At 41.0% G+C, this 23,528-nt stretch overlaps 1 protein-coding gene across 1 annotated transcript in view; it reads right to left on the reverse strand.

The window, feature by feature from the left end:
• Positions 1 to 20,230, reverse strand: part of DNAI3 (dynein axonemal intermediate chain 3) — a 42,887-nt gene extending 22,657 nt beyond the window's left edge. The window contains exons 1-11 of the mRNA XM_056844748.1: positions 20,092 to 20,230; positions 19,041 to 19,082; positions 17,007 to 17,188; positions 15,183 to 15,287; positions 14,443 to 14,589; positions 13,593 to 13,792; positions 11,778 to 11,894; positions 10,445 to 10,635; positions 3,642 to 3,766; positions 3,457 to 3,546; positions 2,137 to 2,223 (exon numbers count right to left, since the gene is read on the reverse strand). Of these exons, the coding sequence (XP_056700726.1) occupies positions 2,137 to 2,223; positions 3,457 to 3,546; positions 3,642 to 3,766; positions 10,445 to 10,635; positions 11,778 to 11,894; positions 13,593 to 13,792; positions 14,443 to 14,589; positions 15,183 to 15,287; positions 17,007 to 17,188; positions 19,041 to 19,082; positions 20,092 to 20,221 (1,416 nt within the window). The 5' untranslated portion in view covers positions 20,222 to 20,230. The remainder of the gene's footprint in view (positions 1 to 2,136; positions 2,224 to 3,456; positions 3,547 to 3,641; positions 3,767 to 10,444; positions 10,636 to 11,777; positions 11,895 to 13,592; positions 13,793 to 14,442; positions 14,590 to 15,182; positions 15,288 to 17,006; positions 17,189 to 19,040; positions 19,083 to 20,091) is intronic.
• Positions 20,231 to 23,528: the final 3,298 nt, after the last annotated feature.

Genomic DNA, 23,528 nt, shown 5'->3' on the forward strand with positions numbered 1-23,528 from the left:
GGATTCTTGTGTACTCACTTGGGCATCCAGAGGTGAGGTTCTTGTCTTAAAGTAGTCCTTATGTTGGTTATAAGGTGGTGGAGGGTAGAGTCTTATGCCGAAGTTGCGTTTTGGTGATTTCTTTCCCTCAGTGCCCAGGCAGGACCGGCATCCAAAACTCCGGGGGACTTATAAAAGTTCCCTCGGAGTATTTAGGAGGTCAAACTGCAATAAAGGGCTGCAGGGAATTCCTGCTATCCAACCCACTTGCAAGGGTCGGGTTGGGGTGTATAAAACACCCCAAGGTTAACGCAAACTTGGATTTCACCCAGGAGCTCCTGGGCAAACGTAGCACTCACCCCAGCGACACCACCGGAAGTCCTGTTTGTGTGTAAAGTGTTGTCAAGATGCAGCTGACTTATGGCGACCCTCCATGAGGTTTTCCAGGCAAGAGACATTCAGAGGTGATTTGCCATTGCCTGTCTCTGCACTGTGACCTTGGACTTACTTGGTGGTCTCCCATCCAAATACTAACCAGGGCCAACCCTACTTAGCTTCCAAGATCTGATGAGATTGGGCTATTCAGGGATACAACCTGACCTATCTGACTGTCCTAGATTCTTGGAGCTCAATAAAAAGTGCAGATGCTGTGAACTTTGCGGTGAACACGTTGAACAGATTAACATACCATGTTCAACAGCTGCAATCAAACATGAGCCAAAACTGCAGCCTGTTCGCCTGTCTATCTTCTTCCTCAGGTTGGGTGTGATAAACAAAATATATAGATAATGAAAATATAATTTATTTAAAGCGCTATATTGTCTGCATATGTATATATATCTGTATATATGTATGTGTATGTTTTACATGGGTTTCAATAAAAGAAGAAAAAAAAGGGGAATGAAACCCAACCTAGAAAACAGAAGCTGGGTACCCAAGGTTTGGTGTGATAAACAAAATATATAATGAAATTATAATTTATTTAAAGCACTATGTCAAGACCAAAATTATTTAAAAAACATTAAAACAGCACCATGGCATTTCCTAAGGTTAATACATATACTGACTATATATATCAGACCAGGTATGTATGTAGGTTGTATAATATATTACCAATTATATAAACATCTGGTAAGATTGTCTCAAGTTGTTAAACTGAGCTGTATATGTCTCCCATATAAAATGTGTGCAATTATCAACCTGACATTGTTTTACCAGGCTGATAATTGCACACATTTTATATGAGAGATATATACAGCCCAGTATTTGTGCATTGGGAGAGATGATTCAACCCAGGGTCATGGCTAGCTAGTGGGCTGAGGTAATTTAATAACATGGGGGGAACTATGCCTCCTCTAAGGCTGTGTAAAAATTGGATGCGCACAAAAAACTTGTAAGACTTTTTAAAACAAATAAAATGTTTATTATTGCTGACTGACAGTCCAAGTTGCTCGCCGTTTATTTTATGATTGGCTGCCAAGCAACATGCAGCAGCAACTGGTCTGTAGGTGAGAGAGAAAACAGGACTCTCAATGGACTGTGTGAGAGTGTACAGGCATGAAATTCAGCTGATTGCACCGTACTACGTTATACTGTACTTTTTGAATACATGAAAAATAACCCAAGAAACAGATTTGAGCTGGTTGCAGACAGCTGAATGGGTTGACAAAAAATCAGTTCCATTTGCAGCTGGCAAACAGTCTGTGAGCCGAACCAAGTGGGTCTTTTGAGCATCCTTAATAAATACAGTTCCCCCTCTTCTAATAGAATACATGGTGCGGATCCTATCAGAGATTCCAGTTGAATTATCTTTTAGTAGTTAAGCTATCTTCCATAACATATGCTTAAGTAACTCTTTCTGTGTTAAAATTTAGATACATAAATTTGGGTTGTTTGCATTACTTCTTTTGTTTTACATGTAAGATAAGTCCTCCATGTCCTTGAGAACTGCATGTATGGACACACAGAAAGAGCGAACCAGGCAATCACTTTTCCCATCCGTGACAACAATAGAAGCTGCCATGGCTTTATCTGTGGTTTCTTGTTCATACACCACACAAACATGAACTGTCAAATGACTGAAGCATGAGTAGAAGAAAATGTCTTGTCTGAATGAGCCTAAGGGCCTCAGGACATTGATTATAATAAAGAGCTAACCATGTTGACTGTGGTTCCCTTGCCTCCTCCACCTGTCTTCGCATTCCGTAACCTCTCTTCATGCTGTGAAATGTCCCACAATACAACCTAGGTGAAGGAAACAACATATTGTGAGGTAACACTCTTTTTAGTATGCAGCGTAACAGAAGAATGAAATATGTCTCTACAGAATCCATAATGAGGGGGATTACAGAAAGGAAAGTGCTTTATAGTAATAAAAATTAAGACTTTTTCCAGTACTGAGGAATCCCACACAATGACCTGAGGCTCCTGGTGGACCGCTTTATCCTGGATTGCCCAAATAATGATGTGGTATAAAATCACTAACATTGAACAGGGTTGAAAATAGATTTATAGTAAAATTCACTCTGTGTCACATAATGGGCGGACAGCTTGAAGGTTTTTGAGAAACCACAAATTAACTTATGCCATCACAGGACATGGCGTTATGTCCTTCCTATGTTTTATTTCCCATTTAGTCTGTAATTGAATTAAGGGCAGCAGTCAATCTCTTGTTTATGAATCTACATAAAATTTCATGTACATTGATGATGAAGACTTATCCTTGTTTGTCTTTTACTGACATGTATTGATCCAAACTGGAAAGGAAAGAAATGCTAAAGAACAGCTATTAGTTTCTGAGTCTTCTTTGGGGTGTTACTAGATGTTGTTAGAACAGGTGATCCATAACTGAAGTTTGAAATCTGAAATTGTAATCATTAAGGCTTCATTTGCATCAGGATCACGGTGGGTGGTGTTTCAGGTTAATTCTTTGTCCTGTGCCTTTTGCATAATTGTGGCAATAATTTGTCCCTCACTGGAAAATTTAAACTGAGGTTGGTGGTACACTGAATATTTCCCAGGATCCCTCAGGCCACCTGTCCAAGAACTCTTGCAGGCTCGAATCCTGACAGGCAATGGAACTGCTATGAGCTCACAGCAAAAGCTTAGTGTGTAAAGCCCATTAAGGCGGGAGATCTGCAGTCCATTTTATCCTGACCAGCTTTTGTTTCCGTGATGTGGTCATGCTGCATGGATTCTCTGGCCTCTTGGCAGAGCTCCCAACAGCCCATGATATTACTTTGTAGCGAATAGTCCTAATAAGAAGGAGCGGGTGTTTGTTCTCAAGTTAATTAGCTCCACTCTCTCTTCCTCAATCAGATGGGATACTGTTGCTGAAGTTTGTCATTTGGACTTCCACAGAGTGGCAGGGAAGAGGAATAATATATACTTCTGGTCAGTTATGAGCAGCCTATTTTTATACATGCAAACTCCTGGCAGAACATTGGCTATAAAAGGGCAGAAAGCAGATCCTAATACCTGTCCATTCATACAGCCTCCTGCGATGATGTTGGGGTCACTTGGCGAGAACTGAAAGCAAAAGATGTCTTCAGGGCACTCCAGCATTAGCTAGAAAATATAATTATCAAGAGGGTGGGAGGCATAAGAGTTCTGAGTACTGTCGTATCTGATTCTTTGTTGTTTTACTCTGGTGTATTAAATACCTGTGGGTGTATAGGGTCTGCAAAACTCCAAAAAAGAATTGGTGCTTTCCACAAGAGTAATTTCCCAGACTGTTGTATTCGCTCCTCATAAGAAAGTCTTTCCATTACTGACACTGCGATGATCCCTGATGGAAAACAAATACAGCTTCATCCTTTGCAATTGGAAACACATTATTTTGACAGATGTTGTCTGCATTCTGCCTGAATTCAGCAGTCACAAATTGCTTTAAGAATTACAAAAAGGTTTTGTAGAACAGGGGCTAATCCTAAATTAGGGTCACCACTGCTTCTTACAGCAGTGAATTCTAAAAATTAATAATGCATTTTTGTGAAGGAGAGCTTTCTTTTAACCAATTGCTGATCAATGTTATTGGTTTACCCTGAATACTGTGTTAATTACCCTGATTTGTTGGGTCACCTTGAGTGTGAAGGCATAGAGAAAATATCTTAAAACCTTTTTTCTCCATTATTTATAATTTTATAAACCTTTATCATGTTCCCCATTGGTTGACTTTCTCCACTGTCTAAAAAGTAACTGTACAATCCTGTACACCTATTCTAAGGCCATAGAAATCATGGCACTGCCGTTCCTCACAGGAAAGATGCTCCAAGTCCTTGACCACGGTAGTTGCTTTTTCTGTATATTTTTTGTACTCTACAATACATTATTTTTTGGATTAAAAAAAGATAGAATTGCTACAATAATATTGCATTATTATAAAATGGATATAAATTTATTGGAGAAGTATGCATGGAAAAGTTAATATAGTTTTAAAAATTGTTAGAATATAAAATGATCACAAAAAGAGTCAAATTGTTCTATCAATTGCTATAATACAGCAAAATCATTTTCTTTAATACTATAGTGTTAGAATTCCAAAAATCTTTAAACCATTTCCAATTTTTTTCAAAATGGTTGTTTATCTGTCTGTCTGTCATCTACAATTAACATCTGCACCTGCCATCAAGAGTCTGGGTGTGATCCTTGATGCCACCTTATCGATGGAGGCTCAGGTCACAGTCGAGGTCAAGGTGGGCTTTTTCTATCTCCGCCGGGCCAGGCCGCTGGTGCCTTACCTCTCCAGCCCCGACCTAGCCATAGTGATCCATGCAACGGTCACCTCTAGACTGGATTACTGTAACTCGTTCTAGGCAGGGCTGCCCTTGAGATTGAGCTGGAGGCTCCAGGTGGTGCAAAATGCCGCGGTGAGGCTCCTTATGGGGTCCTTGTAGCAAGATCACATAACTCCAGTGCTGAAACAACTGCACTAGCTCCAGCTGGAGTATCGGATCAAGTTCAAGGCACTGGTTTTGACCTTTAAAGGCTTACACGGTCTGGGAACATCGTACCTGCGGGACCGTCTCTCCTGGTATACTCCCCAAAGAGCTCTACGCTTTACATGTCGTAATCTACTGGTGGTCCCCAGCCCGAACTGTGTGCAGCTGTCTTCTATAAGAGTACTTTTTCGGCCCCGGCCCCAGCCTGGTGCAAGTCTTCTTGGGGACATTAAGGCTCTGTGGGACCTTAAGGATTTCTAAAAGGTAAAGGTCCCCTGTGCAAGCACCAGGTCATTCCTGACCCATGGGGTAACGTCACATCTCGATGTTTACTAGGCAGACTTGGTTTGCAGCGTGGTTTGCCATTGCCTTCCCCAGTCATCTTCCCTTTACCCCCAGCAAGCTGGGTACTCATTTTACCGACCTCGGAAGGATGGAAGACTGAGTCAACCTTGAGCACGCTACCTGAAACCAACTTCCATCGGGATCAAACTCAGGTCGTGAGCAGAGCTTGGACTGCAGTACTCCAGCTTACTACTCTGCGCCACGGGGCTCCTTAAGGAGTTCTACAGGGCCTGTAAAATGGAACTATTCTGCCAGGCCTATAATTGAGGGCAGCCGCAAGTTTATCCATCCTTTCCTGCCTCCCCATCCCTCCCCCTCACTCTTGCTATCTGGGGGGGGGGGCTGATCCATTGAACCCCGGATCCATGGTGGCAATGGGATTGTTTTATGCCATCTGGTTCTATAATTTACGGAATGATGCTTTAACTGATGTTTTTAAGGTTTGACGTATTTTAAGGGGATGTTATCCACCCTGAGCCCGGCTTGCTGGGAATGAGGGTGGGCTATAAATTTGATAAATAAATAAACAAACAAATATCTAGTACTGCTCATACAGCCTTGAGCAGAGAATAAAGGAATAAAAATGCCTTACTTAGTGTTATTCTTTTGGTATTTAATTATTGCCCCTATTAATTTTGCTACAGACAGAGAAACAGAATAATTTGTATATGATAATAGCCACATCACCTGTGCCCTTGTACTGCCTCTTTGGACATTTCTATATTTTTAAATAAAGGAGTAATTAAACTGGCCCTCAGTTCATTAAATATAGGACACTCCATGATCATACATTCGATAGTTTCAGTTTCTTTATGTGAGCAGCTACATGTTCTATTTGAGCATAGCACTTTTTAATAGCTGCCCTCCAGAACCGCCAAAGGAACGGTATTCATTGTTGCCGAAGTAAAAGCTCTTCTGAGCTTTAGTATTGTCAAGCTATAAAAATACTTGGACAGTTGCATGGGAAGGGCAATACCCAAAAAGGAAGCCAAGCATACCCTACGAGCCCTAAGAAATGTACTGGGGCAGCCCATTCCTGAAGGGGGAGGTGGATCCACTGTGGTCAGAAACAGCGCAGCTGTGCTGCCTCCTCCGAGGCTTCCTGGTCACCATGGAGGCGAAAAAAGCCTTTTAAAAATGTCTAAAATGAAAATAAGGGGGAAATGCCCCATAGGGAATAGCAAGGCTGTACCACTGAAAAAGGTGGCGCAGCCACGCCGCCACTCAAGGGGGTGTTCCCAGTGCTAAAGGCAGCTCCACCCCCAAAACACCCCCCCACAGGCTGGCAAGGGCTGAGCTGGCAGCAGGGGCTGGCAGTGCCCGGACACTGATGTGTTTTGCCCCTGCATTGGCGTAGGTGCCACTTTATTCCATGATAAGGTGGCACCTACATTGGCACAAGGTCATGCCGGCTCCTAAGGAGCTTCACCCACCCTTCAGGAATGGGCTCTTAGAGTCCAATTTTTTTACGTGCATTTTGATGAGCCTAGTTATTTCTATGGTCTTTACCGCATCATTTGTAATTCCTAGACATTTCATTCCCCCCCCCCCCCGCAATAAATAATCCCATTGGTTAATGTGAGCATCTGCCTGTACAAGTACGCCTCCCCACAGATTTTAAGATCTTAACTTTCCAAAGAGATACTTTTATCCTTGCCTCCATCGATGATTCCCCCAATTCAGCGCTCAGTGCTATGCACGAGACACATCTAGGAGTAGCCAGTAAGCGTCGGAAAAAGTTATGCTGAATGCAGTCCATCCTCTCAGAGACAGCACCAATCCAAATTTCCATACCATACAAAAACTGATTTGAGACCTTGACATTATATACCTTTAAAGCTGAGGGGACAAATTCGCCTTCTGCTGTATAAAAGTATTTTACAATTGTCATCCCGACTTTTAAAGCATTATCCCCCTCCAGGTCCAAATGTGATTTCCATGTCAGGGATGCATCGAAATGGACTCCCAAGAATTTGAATTGAGTAACCTGTTCCATAGATTGGCCTGCTATATGCCATCTGAAGATTTTCCTTCTTTTTCTTTTACTAAATATCAGAACCTTAGATTTTGCTATATTAATAGACATAACTTCATGGTCCTCAGTAATCCTGACATTTTTAATCAATTTACAGAGCCCCATAACTGATCTGAACATCATCATCTGCATATAAAAGAATTGGGATTTCGCAGTTGGATAAATACAGATGGAAACCATGCCTCAAAAGACAAGGTCTAAGATCATTAATGTATAAAATAAACAGCAGGAGTGCAAGATTTCACCCTTGTTTAACACCTTTGTCTAAGGAAAGTACCCCAGATAACTGTCCCAACTCCTCACACCTGACCCAGGCAGTTGGACAGCTATAAAGCTGTTGTATTCAATAAAGGAGGCTTGATTCAACGGCATACTTCTTTAGCTTTTTGCATAAGCAGGGCCTAGAGATGGTATCAAATGCTGATTTAAGATCCATAAACTGCCAATATGCCTTCTCCAGAGCTTATATATTTATCTGCTAAAAATCGAAGGGTATGACAATGGTCAATTGTATTTGCTCCTTTTCTAAAACCAGCCTGCTCATTCCCAAGGATGTTATTTTCTTCGACCCAGGTTCTAAGGTTCTCAAAAAGCATTCTAGTAGTGGACAGTAAACCTACTGGATGATAATTTGTCAGGTCCATCGGATGCCCTTTTCATAAATTGGGACAATTATCATGCCACGCCATGCTTCAGGCATACTTCCCGTCTTATTTATATCTATAATGCCTGGGTCAGTTTTAAGTAATTCCACTGGTATTAGGTCAGGACCAGGTGCTTTCCCCTTGGTTGTTTTTCTTATGACTCCTCCCCAACGATTCAAATGTACCAAATAAGTTTGTCAATCCTGGCAAGATCAGAAATTTTAATGAACTTAGTTAACTCTGTGCTTAGTTATGTCTTTAGATCTCCACAATCTACAGCTGCCACAGTCATAAAATAAAAGTTGTTTTTTTTCTTCTTCTTCTGTTCTTTTTCTTCTGCAGATGATGATGTTCAGATCTTTTTTCTTCTTTTCTTATTAAAGAAACTTTAACAAAGACAATTCAGGGTCAGGATTTTACATTAAAATTAATGTGGAACAACAGCCACTCCGGCCAGGAGGCTGCAATTGGGAGAGGTAACGGGGGGGGGGGGAATCACTTCTCTCTCTCCCTTGCATGAGCAGACTTCCACTCACAAAAAAAGGCAGAAAAGGTGATTTCACCCCCCTCCCACTGACAGCCTCCTGAGCCCTGTGGCTGTTAGCCTGCATGGGTCCTGGGAACCCTGGGGTCAGAAATAGCTGCTGAGAAGAGAGGAGAGCAAGAAAAAGTGGCAATCCATGCAAGGTCCTTGCTTGGATCAAACCCACTGACAGATTTTCGATGAGTTTTTTATATCAATATTGTCTCATTTTTGCAAGTTTCTGCAAACTCTGCCATTATCCAGTGATTCAGGAACTCACTGAATATACTGAAATACCGGCAGTGTAACTCCTGCCATGCTTGTTGGAAATTATCATAATAGTTAATCTTTTAAAAAATCCATTCTATATATTCAAACTAAAGAATCCCCATCTACTGAAAGAATGTTGGACTACACTGGGAATCATAAATTACAGTTGCAATAGGTGATGAATCAAGACAGAGAACTTTTCAAAATTGGTCCCAGACCTCAGAACTGAACTGTTAACTGTTAAGGGTCTGTCTGTCATTTTCACCAATTGGGCAGCATTCAAAAGAATTTTTAATACCCTTTTGGAGGTTGGGTGACGAGGACTGTACACACTGTTCTAAATGTGGTCACCCTAAAGATTAATATCACAGCTTTATATTTGCTGCTTGGTTTTTCAGTCCCTTTCCCTAAAGGCAAATTATATGCTACTCTGCAGCCACAATTTAAAAAGTCCAGATGGCTTCTTCTCCCTTGCAAAGTGTTATCAGGCACTTGGAATCAGATGAAATAAGAGGATGCCTAATTCTTCCCTAGCTAGTTGGAATGTCAGTGTAATGTAGTAGTTAGTATGTTGGATTTGAACTGGGGCCATTCACAGCTCATTCCTGAGCTTTTTGGCGACCGGGGACGGCATAGCCGAGGCACCGCCATGGAGCCTCCAAAGCTATTCCCCAACTGCCAAAAAGCTTTAAAAAGCCTTTAAAATTTGTTGTGGCTGAAAATGGGGCATTTTGCCCAACTGAAAACAGCAAAGCTGTTTTGGAAGGGGTCGTTTCTGGCCCAAAAGGGGTCAGGAAGCTGCCTACTGGCAGCTCTGCCCCCAGAAGGCCCCCCAGGATGCCGGCGCGGGGATTTGTGCCAGTATCCCAAGGCCACGCTGCCACACCAGCACAGGGAGGCCAGTGTGAGCACCCCAACACTGGCATCCCTGCCTCTCAGGGCGGCGGAAGTGGCCTGGGCACCGGCACAAGTGCCTCCTGGCCATTTGTGCTATTCCTGAGCTCTTTCCAGCCAAGAGTTCCGGAATGGGCTGCTCGAGTCATATCTTCACTCTGCCATGAAGCTCACTGGATAACCTTGGTTGGTCACTCTCACCATAACCTATCTCACATGGTTTTTGTGAGAAAAAGGGGGAAGGGCACTGCCTTCACTTCTTTAAAGGAAAGGTGAGATTTAAAAGAATTTAATAATATTCCTCTTGAAATTTCCTCCTCCCAATAGATACCCACTTCTGTTTACTTCTGCAAATTTCCAGGCCCATGCTTATGAGGTAACCATATGTCTGGAATAAAAGCAGAGGTAGGGAAAGAGAAATTTAGATGGAAAGGATTAATCACGCTCTTTCCTCCCACCCCTTCTCTGTGCAAATTAGCCTGTTCTGAGGGTGCCCTGTAATACAGGAGAGGCACAGTGGCAGTGTGTCCTGAAGTTTGCCCCTCAGAGATGACAAAGGCAAGAGACTACAGTTATAGAACTTGTCTTTCACTTTGTTTCTTACGAAAGGATGAGATAAACTACAGGCCATCTATTTTTCAGTGATTTACCTGCTAGAATATTACAAAATATTAATCATCACATTTCCCTTTACTGTCAAGTGGATTTTTTCAGGGAAAGGCTAATAAACTGGAAGAGATTTTAATCTTTCAAAGACTTCCAAACATGCCTCACTGTGTTTCTAACCGTGAACTGAATATTCTGTAAACTTTACCGTAAATGGTTGGGTGCCAGCAAATGCAGCTAACAGTTCTGTCCTTGAGATAATGTAGGTCTGTAAATGACTGGTATTCCTTAAGGAAAACATCTGACTTGCCCGCAAAGGCCCCTTCATCTTCTGCAAGGGCTTTCCAGTCATCAAAAAAGGCATCCATTATTTCGTTTTGTTGTAATGCTATTTCAACTCTGTGGTATGGGGAAATTTAAAAAGAAAAATTAGATGCTATGTCTCAAATTACAAAATTTACTTAATTCAGAAAGTATGTAATTTTCAGTTTAAAAGGAATGTTGTTTCAAATATTGTGGTGTACATGTCATGTTTCCTGTATGATTGATAACGAAGGGCTTTGACAACAATGTTGGGTGTATATATGGAAGGAATGATTATTTATATGATACCTGGTACTTCTTAAAAATAAAGATTAACAAAATGATAGGTCAAGACTTCCTACCATCCTGCTTTTTGTGACATGATTTTTTTGCCACAGTTGTGCAAGAGAAACCCTGAGAGCGGTATGGGACTCAAGATGGCTTCTATGGCAAAAGCATTGTATTATAAGGCCAGGTTTGGATTCTGGGAGTGATGCTCCTTCACCATTGAATGTGCACAGCCATTCATTATTTCTTATGCTGAGGCTCTTGACCTGGCCGTGGCAAACAGGCCATGGAGCTGAGTATTGGTAAGGACTGGCTCTGTTCACATTCACTGAATTGTTGTTCTGGAATATTGCCTAATATCTGGTGTTCAGACAAAAGGCATGGGCAGAGGATATGCATTTTTCAGACCCTTCAAAAACTTCAACAGATAAGTTAAAATTTCAGATTTCAGCTGTATGATGTTAGGTCCATCAAGTAAGAAACTTGTCCCCCTGAACTCTGTTAGATTTATTTTCTAGTAAAGAAAATTCAGATTGGACTGTAAGATCATGTTGAAAACAATGTTGTAAGCTGCTTTGGTTTCCCAATAGGGAGAAAAGTAGATTATAAGTATCTAAATACCGTAAACTACTTTTAGATAAGAAATATATTTTGACTTGAGTAAGAACTGGAGGGCCAGCAGCAATGGCATTGCCCACAAGCTGATACTTCAGACAAATAGCTCATTAACCTCCTTTCTCCCACTGTGAGTAGGGACAGAGGCTTTCCTTCTTCGTGGTTCATTATCACTTCCCTGTGTCTGGGCACATGCATAGCAATCAGTCACAGAGGTACATAAAGGGAAAACTGAGGGGGCTTCTGGTGCTGACTAGACAAACTAAACAGCTGGAACAAAACTCTTGCTTTCTTCTCAGTATACAACTTTTAATGGATACAGCATGATACTTAACCTTAAAGCCACAGAGAGGATGAAGTTTTTCAGCTGTTCTGATGATAAATACATATTCTTTTCGTCATCTGAAAATTCTCTAGGATAATATTGTGTCCCTGCATTTTTTGGGTAGGTCCTATGGAAAGGGACAAACATCATTTAGAAACAGGGGGCCAATCTCTTGTGATGTAGGCCTATTTCCTTTATACACATGCCCTGTTTTACATAGGCTGTGAAATGCCAGGAGTGGGAGCCTCCCTGACCTCTTCAGGCAGGCCATTCCACAGGGAAGGTGTTCAGGCAGCTTGCCCATTTAGAGGGTGGCACCTACAGACGGCTCTACTAACAAGAGCAAATGTGTTGCAGAGAGAGGTACATGAAATTATGAAATTTTACAGAACGTCTCTTCCTGCCCCTCTTTTCTTTTTTTTTACCAAAACAAAATTAGAAACAAACTCCAAATTCCTAAAAAGAGGGGAAGAAGCGGATTGTTGGATTTCAGAGAGAAATTAGGTAAAGAGGAATTAAGATAATTTCTCTTAACAATGCTATGGAGAACTAGATGCAACTCTCAACACGATGCTTCACCTCTTTACATAATGTTTACTTAGATTGGTTCTTGTAGGTTATCCGGGCTGTGTAACCGTGGTCTTGGTTTTTTATTTCCTGATGTTTCGCCCGCAGCTGTGGCAGGCATCTTCAGAGGAGTAACACTGAAGGACAGTGTCTCCTCTGAAGGACAGTGTCTCCTCTGAAGGACAGTGTCTCCTCTTCAGTGTTACTTCTCTGAAGATGCCTGCCACAGCTGCGGGCGAAACGTCAGGAAAGAAAATACCAAGACCACGGTTACACAGCCCGGATAACCTACAAGAACCAATGAACTCTGACCGTGAAAGCCTTCAACAATATTTACTTAGATTATTTGTGTCATTTCCCTGCTCAATATTACTGGCTGCCAATGGTGGGGATGGAGAAACAATTCTGGTAAGTCTAAATAAATCATACAGAGGGGGGGGGACACTCCATATGGGACCACCATTTTTGGTAGCAGATTCATGTCCAGAGTTGTATCTAGTTCCTCTCCCAAACAGGGTCGTCAACTCTAGACTGGAAAATTCTTGGAGATTTTGTGGGCAGTGCCTGGGGAGGGTGGAGTCTGGGCAAGGAGAGAGCTCAGCAGGGATGTGATATGACTCAGACATAATTTCTCCTCAGCTGTATGGAATATCATACAGTCAGTCCTCTGAAGCTGCCATTTTGTCCAGGGAACTGATCTTTGTAGTTTGGACATCAGTTGTAATTCTGGGAGGACTTCAGGCCCCACCTTGAGGTTTGCAACCCTATTCCCAAATGAGCGTGCCCAGGTTGCCAGCTCCATACCACACTGCCACTTGATAGGAAGGTAGGGGGCAATGGAGGCCAAAACAGTGTTGTTCAACACCATGACTTTACCTCTGGGTACAAAGTATGACTTGATGCTGTAGGAATTTTCCTGTTCTCTATGGTATTTCCCGTAGTTTCAGGGAAATCCTGAAAATCCTAGAGTGTTGCATGACATGGTGACATCACCTCTGGGTACATAGCCAGAAGTGATGTTATGGCATCGCACAACAATATTTTGCCAGGTTCCCTTCCCCCAGTCTTCCAGACGTATTCAAATGTAATCTTATTATTTGCCAATAATTCCTGGTTTAGGCCACATTTGGTAGGAAAAAATGGGTGATACATAACAGCTGAAACTGTAGTCTTTCTGATGCCCAGACACTGCTTTCAGAGAAGATTTAAAAGTGTTAAGGTTGCTTGAATCTTGGTTGAAATGGGTACTTATACTTACCATTTTGTCTGAGTACCTGTCTCTTTTTCTTGTGGAACCACTTGAATACCAGTATCTCTTTCAAGCTGCTGAATGGTGAAGTTTTTATCTTGGTAAGCTGTACATTCCACATATCCAAATTTATCAATTGAAGCATTTCTGTTGTAGAATTTAATCCGACTCCCAAACTCTTTTTGTGGTCGAGAAATCATATATTTAATCTGCAATTTCAGCCAAAAGATTTCTTAATGGAAGTGTTTCCTTGGAGCACTGCCAATTCTAGATTTTATGGTTTGATATTTATATAGAGGTGTTTTATAGGTTATTAAACATTTCTATATTTTGCTTGAGCATTGCCTTAAGTGTAGGACACAAAGGTTACTAACAGTGCACTCCTAAACAAAAGTACACCCTTCTAAAACCACTGAAGTCAATGGCTTCTATTTAGAATTTCACTGTAAGATGTTAAAATAAATAATAGTAGAGTTTCCCACTAGTAGAGTTTTAAAGTCTCTTAATATGCTTGCATTTTAGTTTTGCAAACAGTTCATTTTCGAAATACTCAACATTTTGTATGGTAACTAAGCCTACCAATTATATGGGCTGGTATACGTCCACATTGATGTGCAATCTTCACCTCATCAGAGGTCTTTGGGGATTGGTTTGTGAAGTTGTTTGTATCCTAAATACCAACATTTGAACCTTGGCCTATTTCCTATGCGATTTCCAATTCTGTCCCTCTTACAGTTTATGAAAGTCACTGTAGCTAAAAGATTTCATACAGAACTCTACTGTCTGACTTTTTAATGTAATAATGCTATTTAATGCAAACAATGTTAATAGGACGAATAACATGCCTAGAAGCTCTAACCTTTGCTGGTAATTCCTTAACTGTCTCTTCTTCAATTTCTTTTTCACTTCCAAGAGAGATCCAAGGTTTGCGCACAGGAGGCTTATAAACATAATCCTCTTGGATTCCTTGTTTAAATTCTCCTTCTTCCTCCTCTGGTTCTGGAGGCTAGTGGGAGAAAATATTTCCAAAGTCCTGTTATTTATTAAATATTAATAAGTATTAAATCATGATGGCCTGTATCTAACAAGATTCCAACTATTTAAGGGCACTTAACTTTTTGCAAGAGGGGGTGGTGATTTCTATCACACACCCCCCACACACACACACACGCACACACTACCACTATACTGTTCCAGGAAGAAATTTTTTGGGGTGGGGATTTCAGTGAGCTGTAGCAGGAGAGGAGAACTGGTGGAAATATCACCCCTGTTAAGAAAACATAAGTGCCCTTAAATCTTCAGAACTTAACAATCATTATAGATCAATCTTTGCAGTCTTCGTTCACAAATGATTTGATGTTCTATCAGGCGTGCTTGGAATAATATGTAAATAGTTTCAAAATTCCTGTAAGGGAAGAGCGCATGGTTTGCACACATATGGTACCAAGTGGAGTCAGTTACAGTTTCTGAGATAGAAGGTGCTGGAAAACATCTTTATCTGCCTGAGCCTCTGGAGAACCTCTACCAGACAGAGTATACAATACTGAGCTGGACAGAGTAACCCTCTATGAAGGAGTTCTGAATGTTCATATACCTTACATTTAAAATGCTTTGCTTGGCCTCTTCGGTTGCAATAAGATAAAATATTTGTCCATACTTTAACTCTCTGTCAAAGACTATCAGAAGTTCTTCTCCAGGATAATCCTGTGTGAATTAGAATAAATTATAAGTCTCAAGAAGAAATAGTTGCACAATCAGCTACAGTCAACACTAATGCAATACTGATGATAGATCACGATGGGCAGCCGTGTTAGTCTGTCACTAGCAGTAGAAAAGAGCAAGAGTCCAGCAGCACTTTAAAGACTAACAAAATTTCTGGCAGATACCTGAAGAAGCAAGCTGTGGCTCACAAAAGCTCATACCCTGCCAGAAATTCTGTTAGTCTTTAAGGTGCTACTGGACTCTTGCTCTTTTCTGCAATACCGATGAATTTGAGAGTTCCTCAACAATGTTTTCTTTTGTCTGGCACTGTTTCAAAGATTAAATCTTTTTATTGAATTTCTTGATGAACATATCCCTCTCCAATCCCTTATAGTCACATCCTGCAGTGCTCTCTAATCCACCTGGCCAGCTCACTTCTTTTCATGGCCTTTTCTACTCCATGTACTGGCTTGGACCCCATAGAAGGGTTTTCTGTCTGTGGAGAACAACTTTCTCATCGCCCCACTTCTGCTGCAGCCCAAAATGCCCCCAAACTGCTGGTCATGGGGAACAGGGGTTCCCCCAAGAACAGCATGGTGGGGATTAGACGTATACAATTGAAAGGGAATCACCAAAAATTTCATTAGTAGAAATTTTCCTCTGGACCAAGTCTGCTGTCAAAGAGAGCCACTGTGATGTGGTTAGACTATCAGGCAAGGATCTGGGAGAACTAGATTCAAATCCCAGTTTAAAATAGAATCTTGCTGGGTGACCTTGGGCCGGTTATACATTCTCACAGAGTGTTCGATGTGTGGATAAAATTGAGTGGAGAACAGTGTTGTAAGATGCTTGGGGTTCCCACTCAAAGAAAAGTGGTTTATAAATACATTAAAAAACAGCTCAATATGGCATGTTGTGGAAGTGCCAAGTAATTTAAGTTTCCCGCTAATTTGCCCTCATACTGATCCAGGCAACTAGCACACTCCTTTCCCTCAGGTGCCATCCATAGGGGGAAGGACTTCAGTATATATTTTTTAATTTTCTGGGGAAATAAGACATAGAAATACATAGTCGTAACGACTAACAAATGGAATGCAACAATTAAGTATAGGAAAATGTTTAACTGACAAATGCAAATCAAAGAGAAAGGACAATAAAATTATGAAACGTACATATTTCAATACATAGTTAACTGAATACACACACACATGCATAAAAATCACATACATACTGCCCAGTTTGCAGAAACCCTTTGAACCATTTGAACAAACAGTTCTGAAGGATTATATAATGAAAAATGTAGGATACAAACATTTCATATAATTTCACATAAATGCTCAAATCAGTAATACAAAGTAAAATACAAATTCAATCAGTGTTTTCTGATTCAATGATCAACCTCCATTTTAGGTGTTAATTCTTGTTCTATCTGTCTGCTCACAGTCTTACAAAATGTGTCAGCTTTACCATGCTATCCTATCCACTCTTTGTTATTTTTTGCAACAGTCGTACAAAACTGCCTCATATCATACTCCACTACCGATGGAGTCTCCCTTCTGACATATTTAAAATATTCTCATCAGCACTTTTAGATTGTCCATTTTAACAGAAAGGCCTCAAAAGCCATTGCAAGCTGATATATAGAACATGAGGTAATTAACATATGAATCCATGCACCTGCCAAAACATATTTTTATCCATGCCTAGAAGGGGACAACTTACTTGGATTATGCTTTTGATAGGGTGGAAGTCAGAAATTGCAGCTCTTGTCTTCATATCCTGAATGATATCCTCTTTTTTAACAAGTTTGTAAGGGTTGTCAGCTGTGATATCTGTATCAGCTCGACAGTTAAATATTTCCTGAGTTTTTTCAGTGAGAACCAAAGGAAAGATTTCTGGGTGGCCTGACAGAGGAAAGAGCAATAACAACAACAACAAATTTTGTCTTTAAGACTCCCAACATCCCAAAATAAAATGCTGCTACTATTTTAACATATCCACGGCATCGTTGAACAGTACAATTGGAGTTTCAAATTCCTTACAGGCACTACTAAAATTTAATATTGATAGTTTTTCTCACAGTGTTATGACCCTGTTACTTTTCCTGTCAGGTATTTTTCATGTACAAAAGATCCTTTATCACTTGATATCAAGAGTCAAGTCACAATGCAACACATTCAAATGTCAAAGGGGCTCACTGAAGACCAACCTTTCTTGATTTCAATGGACTTCGAAGGTGTAACATTGCTTTGGATTGCAAAGGTACACATGGTAAACTCACATATAAGATCTGCTGCCTCTCTTGCAGTTAATGGACAGCCATTATGGCTGAATTTAGTGAATTTAGTGAATTGTGGTGCCAGGTAATATGTCATTTAAGGATAGGCATATTTGTGGATATTATAAAACTGAATTATAGTAAATCTAAACATTGGGATAGTGATCAACTTAGGCACACGTGCTTTGGGAATGTTTCCTCACCAGCGCCAACACCTAATCCTTTTAGAACTCACATAATAATAAATCCTATTTTAATCTCTCTCATCCAGAAATCTAAATCCCTCAGCAAATGTCTATCATATAACATGTTACATTTGTTAAATCCTTCATTTATCCCTTAAGCCTTTCCACTGCTGGTCCTCCACTCTGCACCTGCTTAACTACAGTTATTCATTAGAAACTGTACAAGAATAAGATATGACTATAATTTGGCAATGAGACAGATGTCCTTCACCTGTGAGTTTCAAGAGATAAAGACACACTCACTTTAAAATACTGTTGTGCGAAACAGAAATGTGCTCACAAATCTACTTCTGCCTCCGTGAATCACTGCATCTAATAATAAACTGGCTGGCCCATGTATGAATGATGAAAGCAGCAAAACCAGGCCACTCACATACAGTTATGGGTTTGTACTTATATGGCAGAACTCCCCAGGTATTCAGAAAACCATGCCTTTGTAAATTAAACCCCCCCCAAAGATCTAAAATAACAGCCTGTTGGGTACTTAATTTGGTCCAGAAGAGACAGAATGCTGAGTTAATGAGAGAAAGGAGAGAGACTGAGGAGACATTAGCCTGCTCAATTGCCTGAGGGCTTAGATTTTCAGAGGTGGAAAATGATTTCCAAATTCTCTCCCCCCGCCCCCACAAATTCATTGTTGGTTCCATTCATGAATTTTGACCTAATGTTCATATAGGGCTGGCCATGGATTCAGCCAGGGGGTGCTATTGATTTCACACATAATACCAACGGTTTTATGCTTCCTCTGATCTCACCCCTTATGTCCCTCCCAATAGAGTTTCGTGTTTATGAATCTCACATGATGAATCTTCTCCCCATGACGATAGCTTTCACAGCACTCCAGAGTGTCTGGCTTTATGTACAGTATTTACTCAAATGCAAGACTAGTTTTTTTCATAGGTATGCTACAAAAAAGAGGGGGTCATTTTATATTTGCATACCAGTTATGTTCAATAATATTTGTTTGTGCATGCATAACATTTTAAGGGGGTCATCTTACATTCAGGGTCATACTCCCTTCATATAAATACTGTACCTGACAGTTGCCTCTTGCAGATAAAGGTCAGAAATGTCTCATTTTCTTGTACCTTGTTTATGGTTTTCCAGATTTGCATACCATACACCTCTTGCAGCTAAAGGTCAGAAATGTCTCATTTTCTTGTACCTTGTTTATGGTTTTCCAGATTTGCATACCATACACACTTCAGACCAGTTTTCTTATGTAGGACTTACCCATGCTTGCCATAGACAGGTCAGGTTCCTCATCTTTTTTAACTGAAATAAGATAAAACAGTCCTAGCATCAGAAGAGGCCTACAAACTGGAGCAAGGACTCATGCGGTCCAGCAGAATCTTATTTCTCACTGTGACCACCAAGTCACCTCTGGAAAGCACACAGCCATGAAAGCAATAGAAATCTAAATTTAAACCATTATGCTCCACCCATGCCAATTGTGAAAGCAACAAAGCCAGGTCACCCAACAGATGAAGGGACTCCCCAAATATGCAGGAAAACTTGACTTTGCACATTAACCAAAATAACTCCCCCCCCAAAAAAAAAACCCCTCAGCCTGTTGAGGAATGAATATTCCCCAGGAGGTAAGGAATGCTGTGAGTAGTTATTAAAGGAAACAAGGGGAAGGAAAGAAGGAATGAATCCACTGGAGCCCCTGACCATCATTACATCCTGTTTCAGAAATATGCATGATGTAACTGTGCATGATATGAAGTCATATCTCCTTGGTCTGTTCTCAATCTACTGCTGTTTCACTGGTAATACCTCATATTACTATTACAAGACATAATTTTTTAAACCTCTAGCATTTCCACCTTTATTTCTGTCCTGTCTTTAAACTGAAAAGTTTTCTTCTCTTGAAACAGAAACACCCCAAATACTTTAGCCTTGTCTCGTAAGGATAGTGTTTCAACCCCTTGATCAAGTAAGTTGCTCTGCTGATGTGATGGGTGATCAGTACTGTATATAGATTTCCAAATATTGACAACCATATATGCCTATCAAGTTATATACTGGCTGTTCTATAGTCAATCATTTCCCAAATGGCAGTTTGTCTCTCCCCCCGCCCCACACACTACAGCTGTAGACTGAATCAAAACTTTCAGTGAACAAACCACAACATTTTTAAAGATTTTTTTAAAAAGCTAAATGGCTGAAATTTTTCAACGAAGCATAGTAGAAAGCGAAAAGGAATGGTATGCCTGTTTTAATGAATATTATTCTTTGGCATGTAAAACCAGACAAACAATTTATTTAGTAGTACACTTACCGGAAAGCCTTCGTTTAGCTTTGGCTGATCCTTTTGGTGACCCTTTAGGTTTTGGTGATCCTTTGCCTTTAGGCTTTTTTGCTCCACCAGTTGGAGAACGGGACTTATTAGATGCTGGGCTTTCAGCCATTTTTCAGATTCCCCCCCCCCCTGCAAAATGAATATCAACTTGTAGTCAAAAAGACAAATTCATAGGTACAGTTCAAGTGAGAATTTATAATCCCTAATCTGTGTCATACCGGGACCACATGCACATAGTTAGTAACAGAAACGCCTTGTATGAGACTGAAGCATTTTTAGTCCCAGCGTTGGCCCAAGAGCAGTTCCCGACAACATCAGAGGATGCTCAGGCACTGCGTTCCTTGCACCATGTGCTACTGAAAATCTCTTTATGACCCTGCAGGTGATCTTTGAGCAGGTATGTTGGACTGCATGCGGTTCCAATTGCACATCTGAAAATAGAACCACCTCAGACAGAGGCCTGACATAGTGACTTGCTGGCAGAATTGGTCCTGTTTTGCCCAGTCCCTAAAGTGTGGGGAGCTTGGAGCAAGAGGAGGAGAGCAGCTAAACAATTAATGGGAGGGGGGAGGAGAGGTGCAGAAGAGCAGCTTACTAAGGAGATGCTTCCTGGATATATAAAGGAACTTCAGTGGCAGAAAGGAGTTTGAATTTGTTCTTAGGAACAAAGCATAACCAAGTACTAGAATTGCATAGTAGGCAACACGGGGGGGGGGGGGAGAGACACAAGGAAAAAGTAACTCCAGCACCACCCTGTGGAAATAATTCACATCACAACAAGTAAAATGACAGCTCTGTAATCTGAGTGTGTTTGGGTTTTCTTTTTAAAGTTTTACATAATTTAACACCATACAGTTTGGAAGAAGAGTCTTAACCATCAGGTAACCAGTAGTACAGTTCATCTTCAACAAGCAGCCATTTCTGCAGTTGCCTGCAGAAAACACTGGATTTGATTTTAACAGTGCGCTCCTAAACCGATTTACTTCCGTCTAAACCCATTCATTTCTACAGAATTCATAGGACTGCATTATGAGTCTCCTTCCATTTAGGCAAAGGAATTTTGCACGTGGCTCAAGATTACTGCTGATTTTCTCTCCTACTGCAGACTCCCATATTGAACCTGTTCCCAAGGGTCTAATGTCCCCAAAGAACTGAATTTTGGGGTACTCAGCAGGCTGCAACGAGAAAGAGGAAGTAAGAAAGTTCTGTTCCACAAATACATGTTCACTTATGATGCAATTCCTTGTCCTGTGGTTGGCTGTCCAGGCTGCATATGTAGTACATTATAGAGGATGCAGGGGGGCAGTTTAAAGTTTTGTTTTTTATAGTTTAATATGTTGTATGTCTAACTAATACATATAAAACACAGCCAGTTTATTTTATTCCACAAACTATTTATATTCTTAGATTGTGATCCCCTTGGGAGCAGAAGTATTTACATTAGAAAAATTGTTGCAAGGCACTCTTGAGTCTATGCAGTCAAGTGGAACAAAAATGTAATAAATAACAATTAAATAATAGACAGATCAACTGTATGACAAGGTCAAATTATTTTAAATTAAGGTGATTTACAGTGCAACCCTAAACAGTTACTCTATCTAAGCCCATTAATTGAATTGAAGGTTGTAACTCTGTTTAGGATTGTATTCGGCTAGTGATTTCAATCACCAAGAAAAAGGATATTTATTTAAATCAACTCACCTATTTGATCTTTTAAAAAAATAGCATAGTAATTACTAGATCCACCCATTAAAATGTAGTTTTTCAACCGACTGTGCCTAATGGGGGGGGGGGGGAATAGGCGCCTGCGTGACCACTCAGCCGGTGTTAGTGCCACTTGCTCATGGCAGGGCACATAGGCTGGTGATGGGGAGCCACACGGCAGCATGAGCCATGGGTACCAGCGCAGCCTGGCCGGCAGCGTTTCCCCAGCACAAGGCCTCACATCAGCATCAAGGGGGGGGGCATTCCTGGGGGCAGAGCTGACTTAGTCAGCTCCCTAACCTCTTTTGGCCTGGGAACGCCCCTTTTTGCAGGCACCCTGTTATGCCTGGAAAAAGGCAGGCGTAGCCCCATGAAACTCTATGGAGCAGTTTCACAGGGCTAGGGGGGATTTTATTTTATTTAAGCTCCTTCACTGCTGCAAACCACTCAGAAGGCAGCAGAACTACGCCATCCCAGAGCCCATCATAAGTCCCCCCCTCCAGTTAGGATTGGGCTATCAGTGCAGCTTTTATGTCCCTGGAAAATATAATTATAAATTATTTCTTAAATATCTGGCACTTTTGCTGTTTTAGAAAATAGTGCATGACATGGCTTATTTATTAGATAATATACTCATTGTTTTCGTCTTCTATCAAATTGCATTAAAATAATAACTAGGGATTGACTTCACCCACAAAACAATTCATAAACTCTATTTCAAAATATGGATCTATGTTTGCCTTTCTCTCTGTACATCTGCAAGAACAGTAAACAAGATGATTACTTGTAGAGTAAGTGCACAGAATTTCCAGATATGGAGGGTAGTAGTTATATGGGATATAAGTGATTTCCTTCTCCATGGAATGAAATGTATATTTGGTTGGTAGTTATATTTGGTTGGTAGTTATATTTATTTATTATCTGAAAACTGAGCTGATTGCAGAGCTCAGGCATAAAATGCAAGTGCAAAATCATCTGGGCAGGTTCAGTGAATAATTCTGTGGCGATGGTGCATGCATCCTGAAGCAGGGACGGATCCTAATGCCTCCAATGACTTGACTCAGCAATGGTGGATTGGTCCTTTAACTTACTAAGAAAGTTCCCAGTAAACTCTGCTGCTGTCCTGGAGGGCTGCTAGCGGCCAGGAGCAAGCCGAGTGCCATAGAGCTTTCAAAGCCACTCAGTTCAGACTTGGTCAGCACCAGCACCAGCAACGGGTATAGAGCTTGACAGTCACTTTCTCCTGTGTTTCTCTCAGTTTTGCTCAAACTGAGGGGAGCGCTATGGGCTACTTGGCTCAGCATGCTCCTGTCCTATCCCAATCTACCCCAGTTTCTGACCTCCATGATCAAGCCCATACAGACAAAGACATCCATTGCCAAGAGCTATCTTACCACGGTTCATTTTTTAAAATACAGAAAATCAATCATTTGCTAGGGGTCAAGCTCCACGTGGCATTGAAATTCTCTGATTGGATCTCTGAACAAGTTTTCTGGCCCTGAAAAGCAGCTGCAGAGATGCGGTATGGATTGAGCCTAGGGAAGGGGAGGGTTAACTCTGCTTCCCCCATGCTGTTTTCTCCATTAAAAATGCCCTCCTGGTGTACTTTTAGACAGGTGACCTTGTTTAAAATGTGTGCACTCCTGCATATTCTTGCTTCAGCCCTTGGAATGTTGCCTTTATTCCTATATATTTATTTGATGTTACAGTAC

This window comes from Euleptes europaea, chromosome 2 (genome assembly GCF_029931775.1).
Source record: "Euleptes europaea isolate rEulEur1 chromosome 2, rEulEur1.hap1, whole genome shotgun sequence".
Classification (NCBI taxonomy): Eukaryota; Metazoa; Chordata; class Lepidosauria; order Squamata; family Sphaerodactylidae; genus Euleptes; species Euleptes europaea.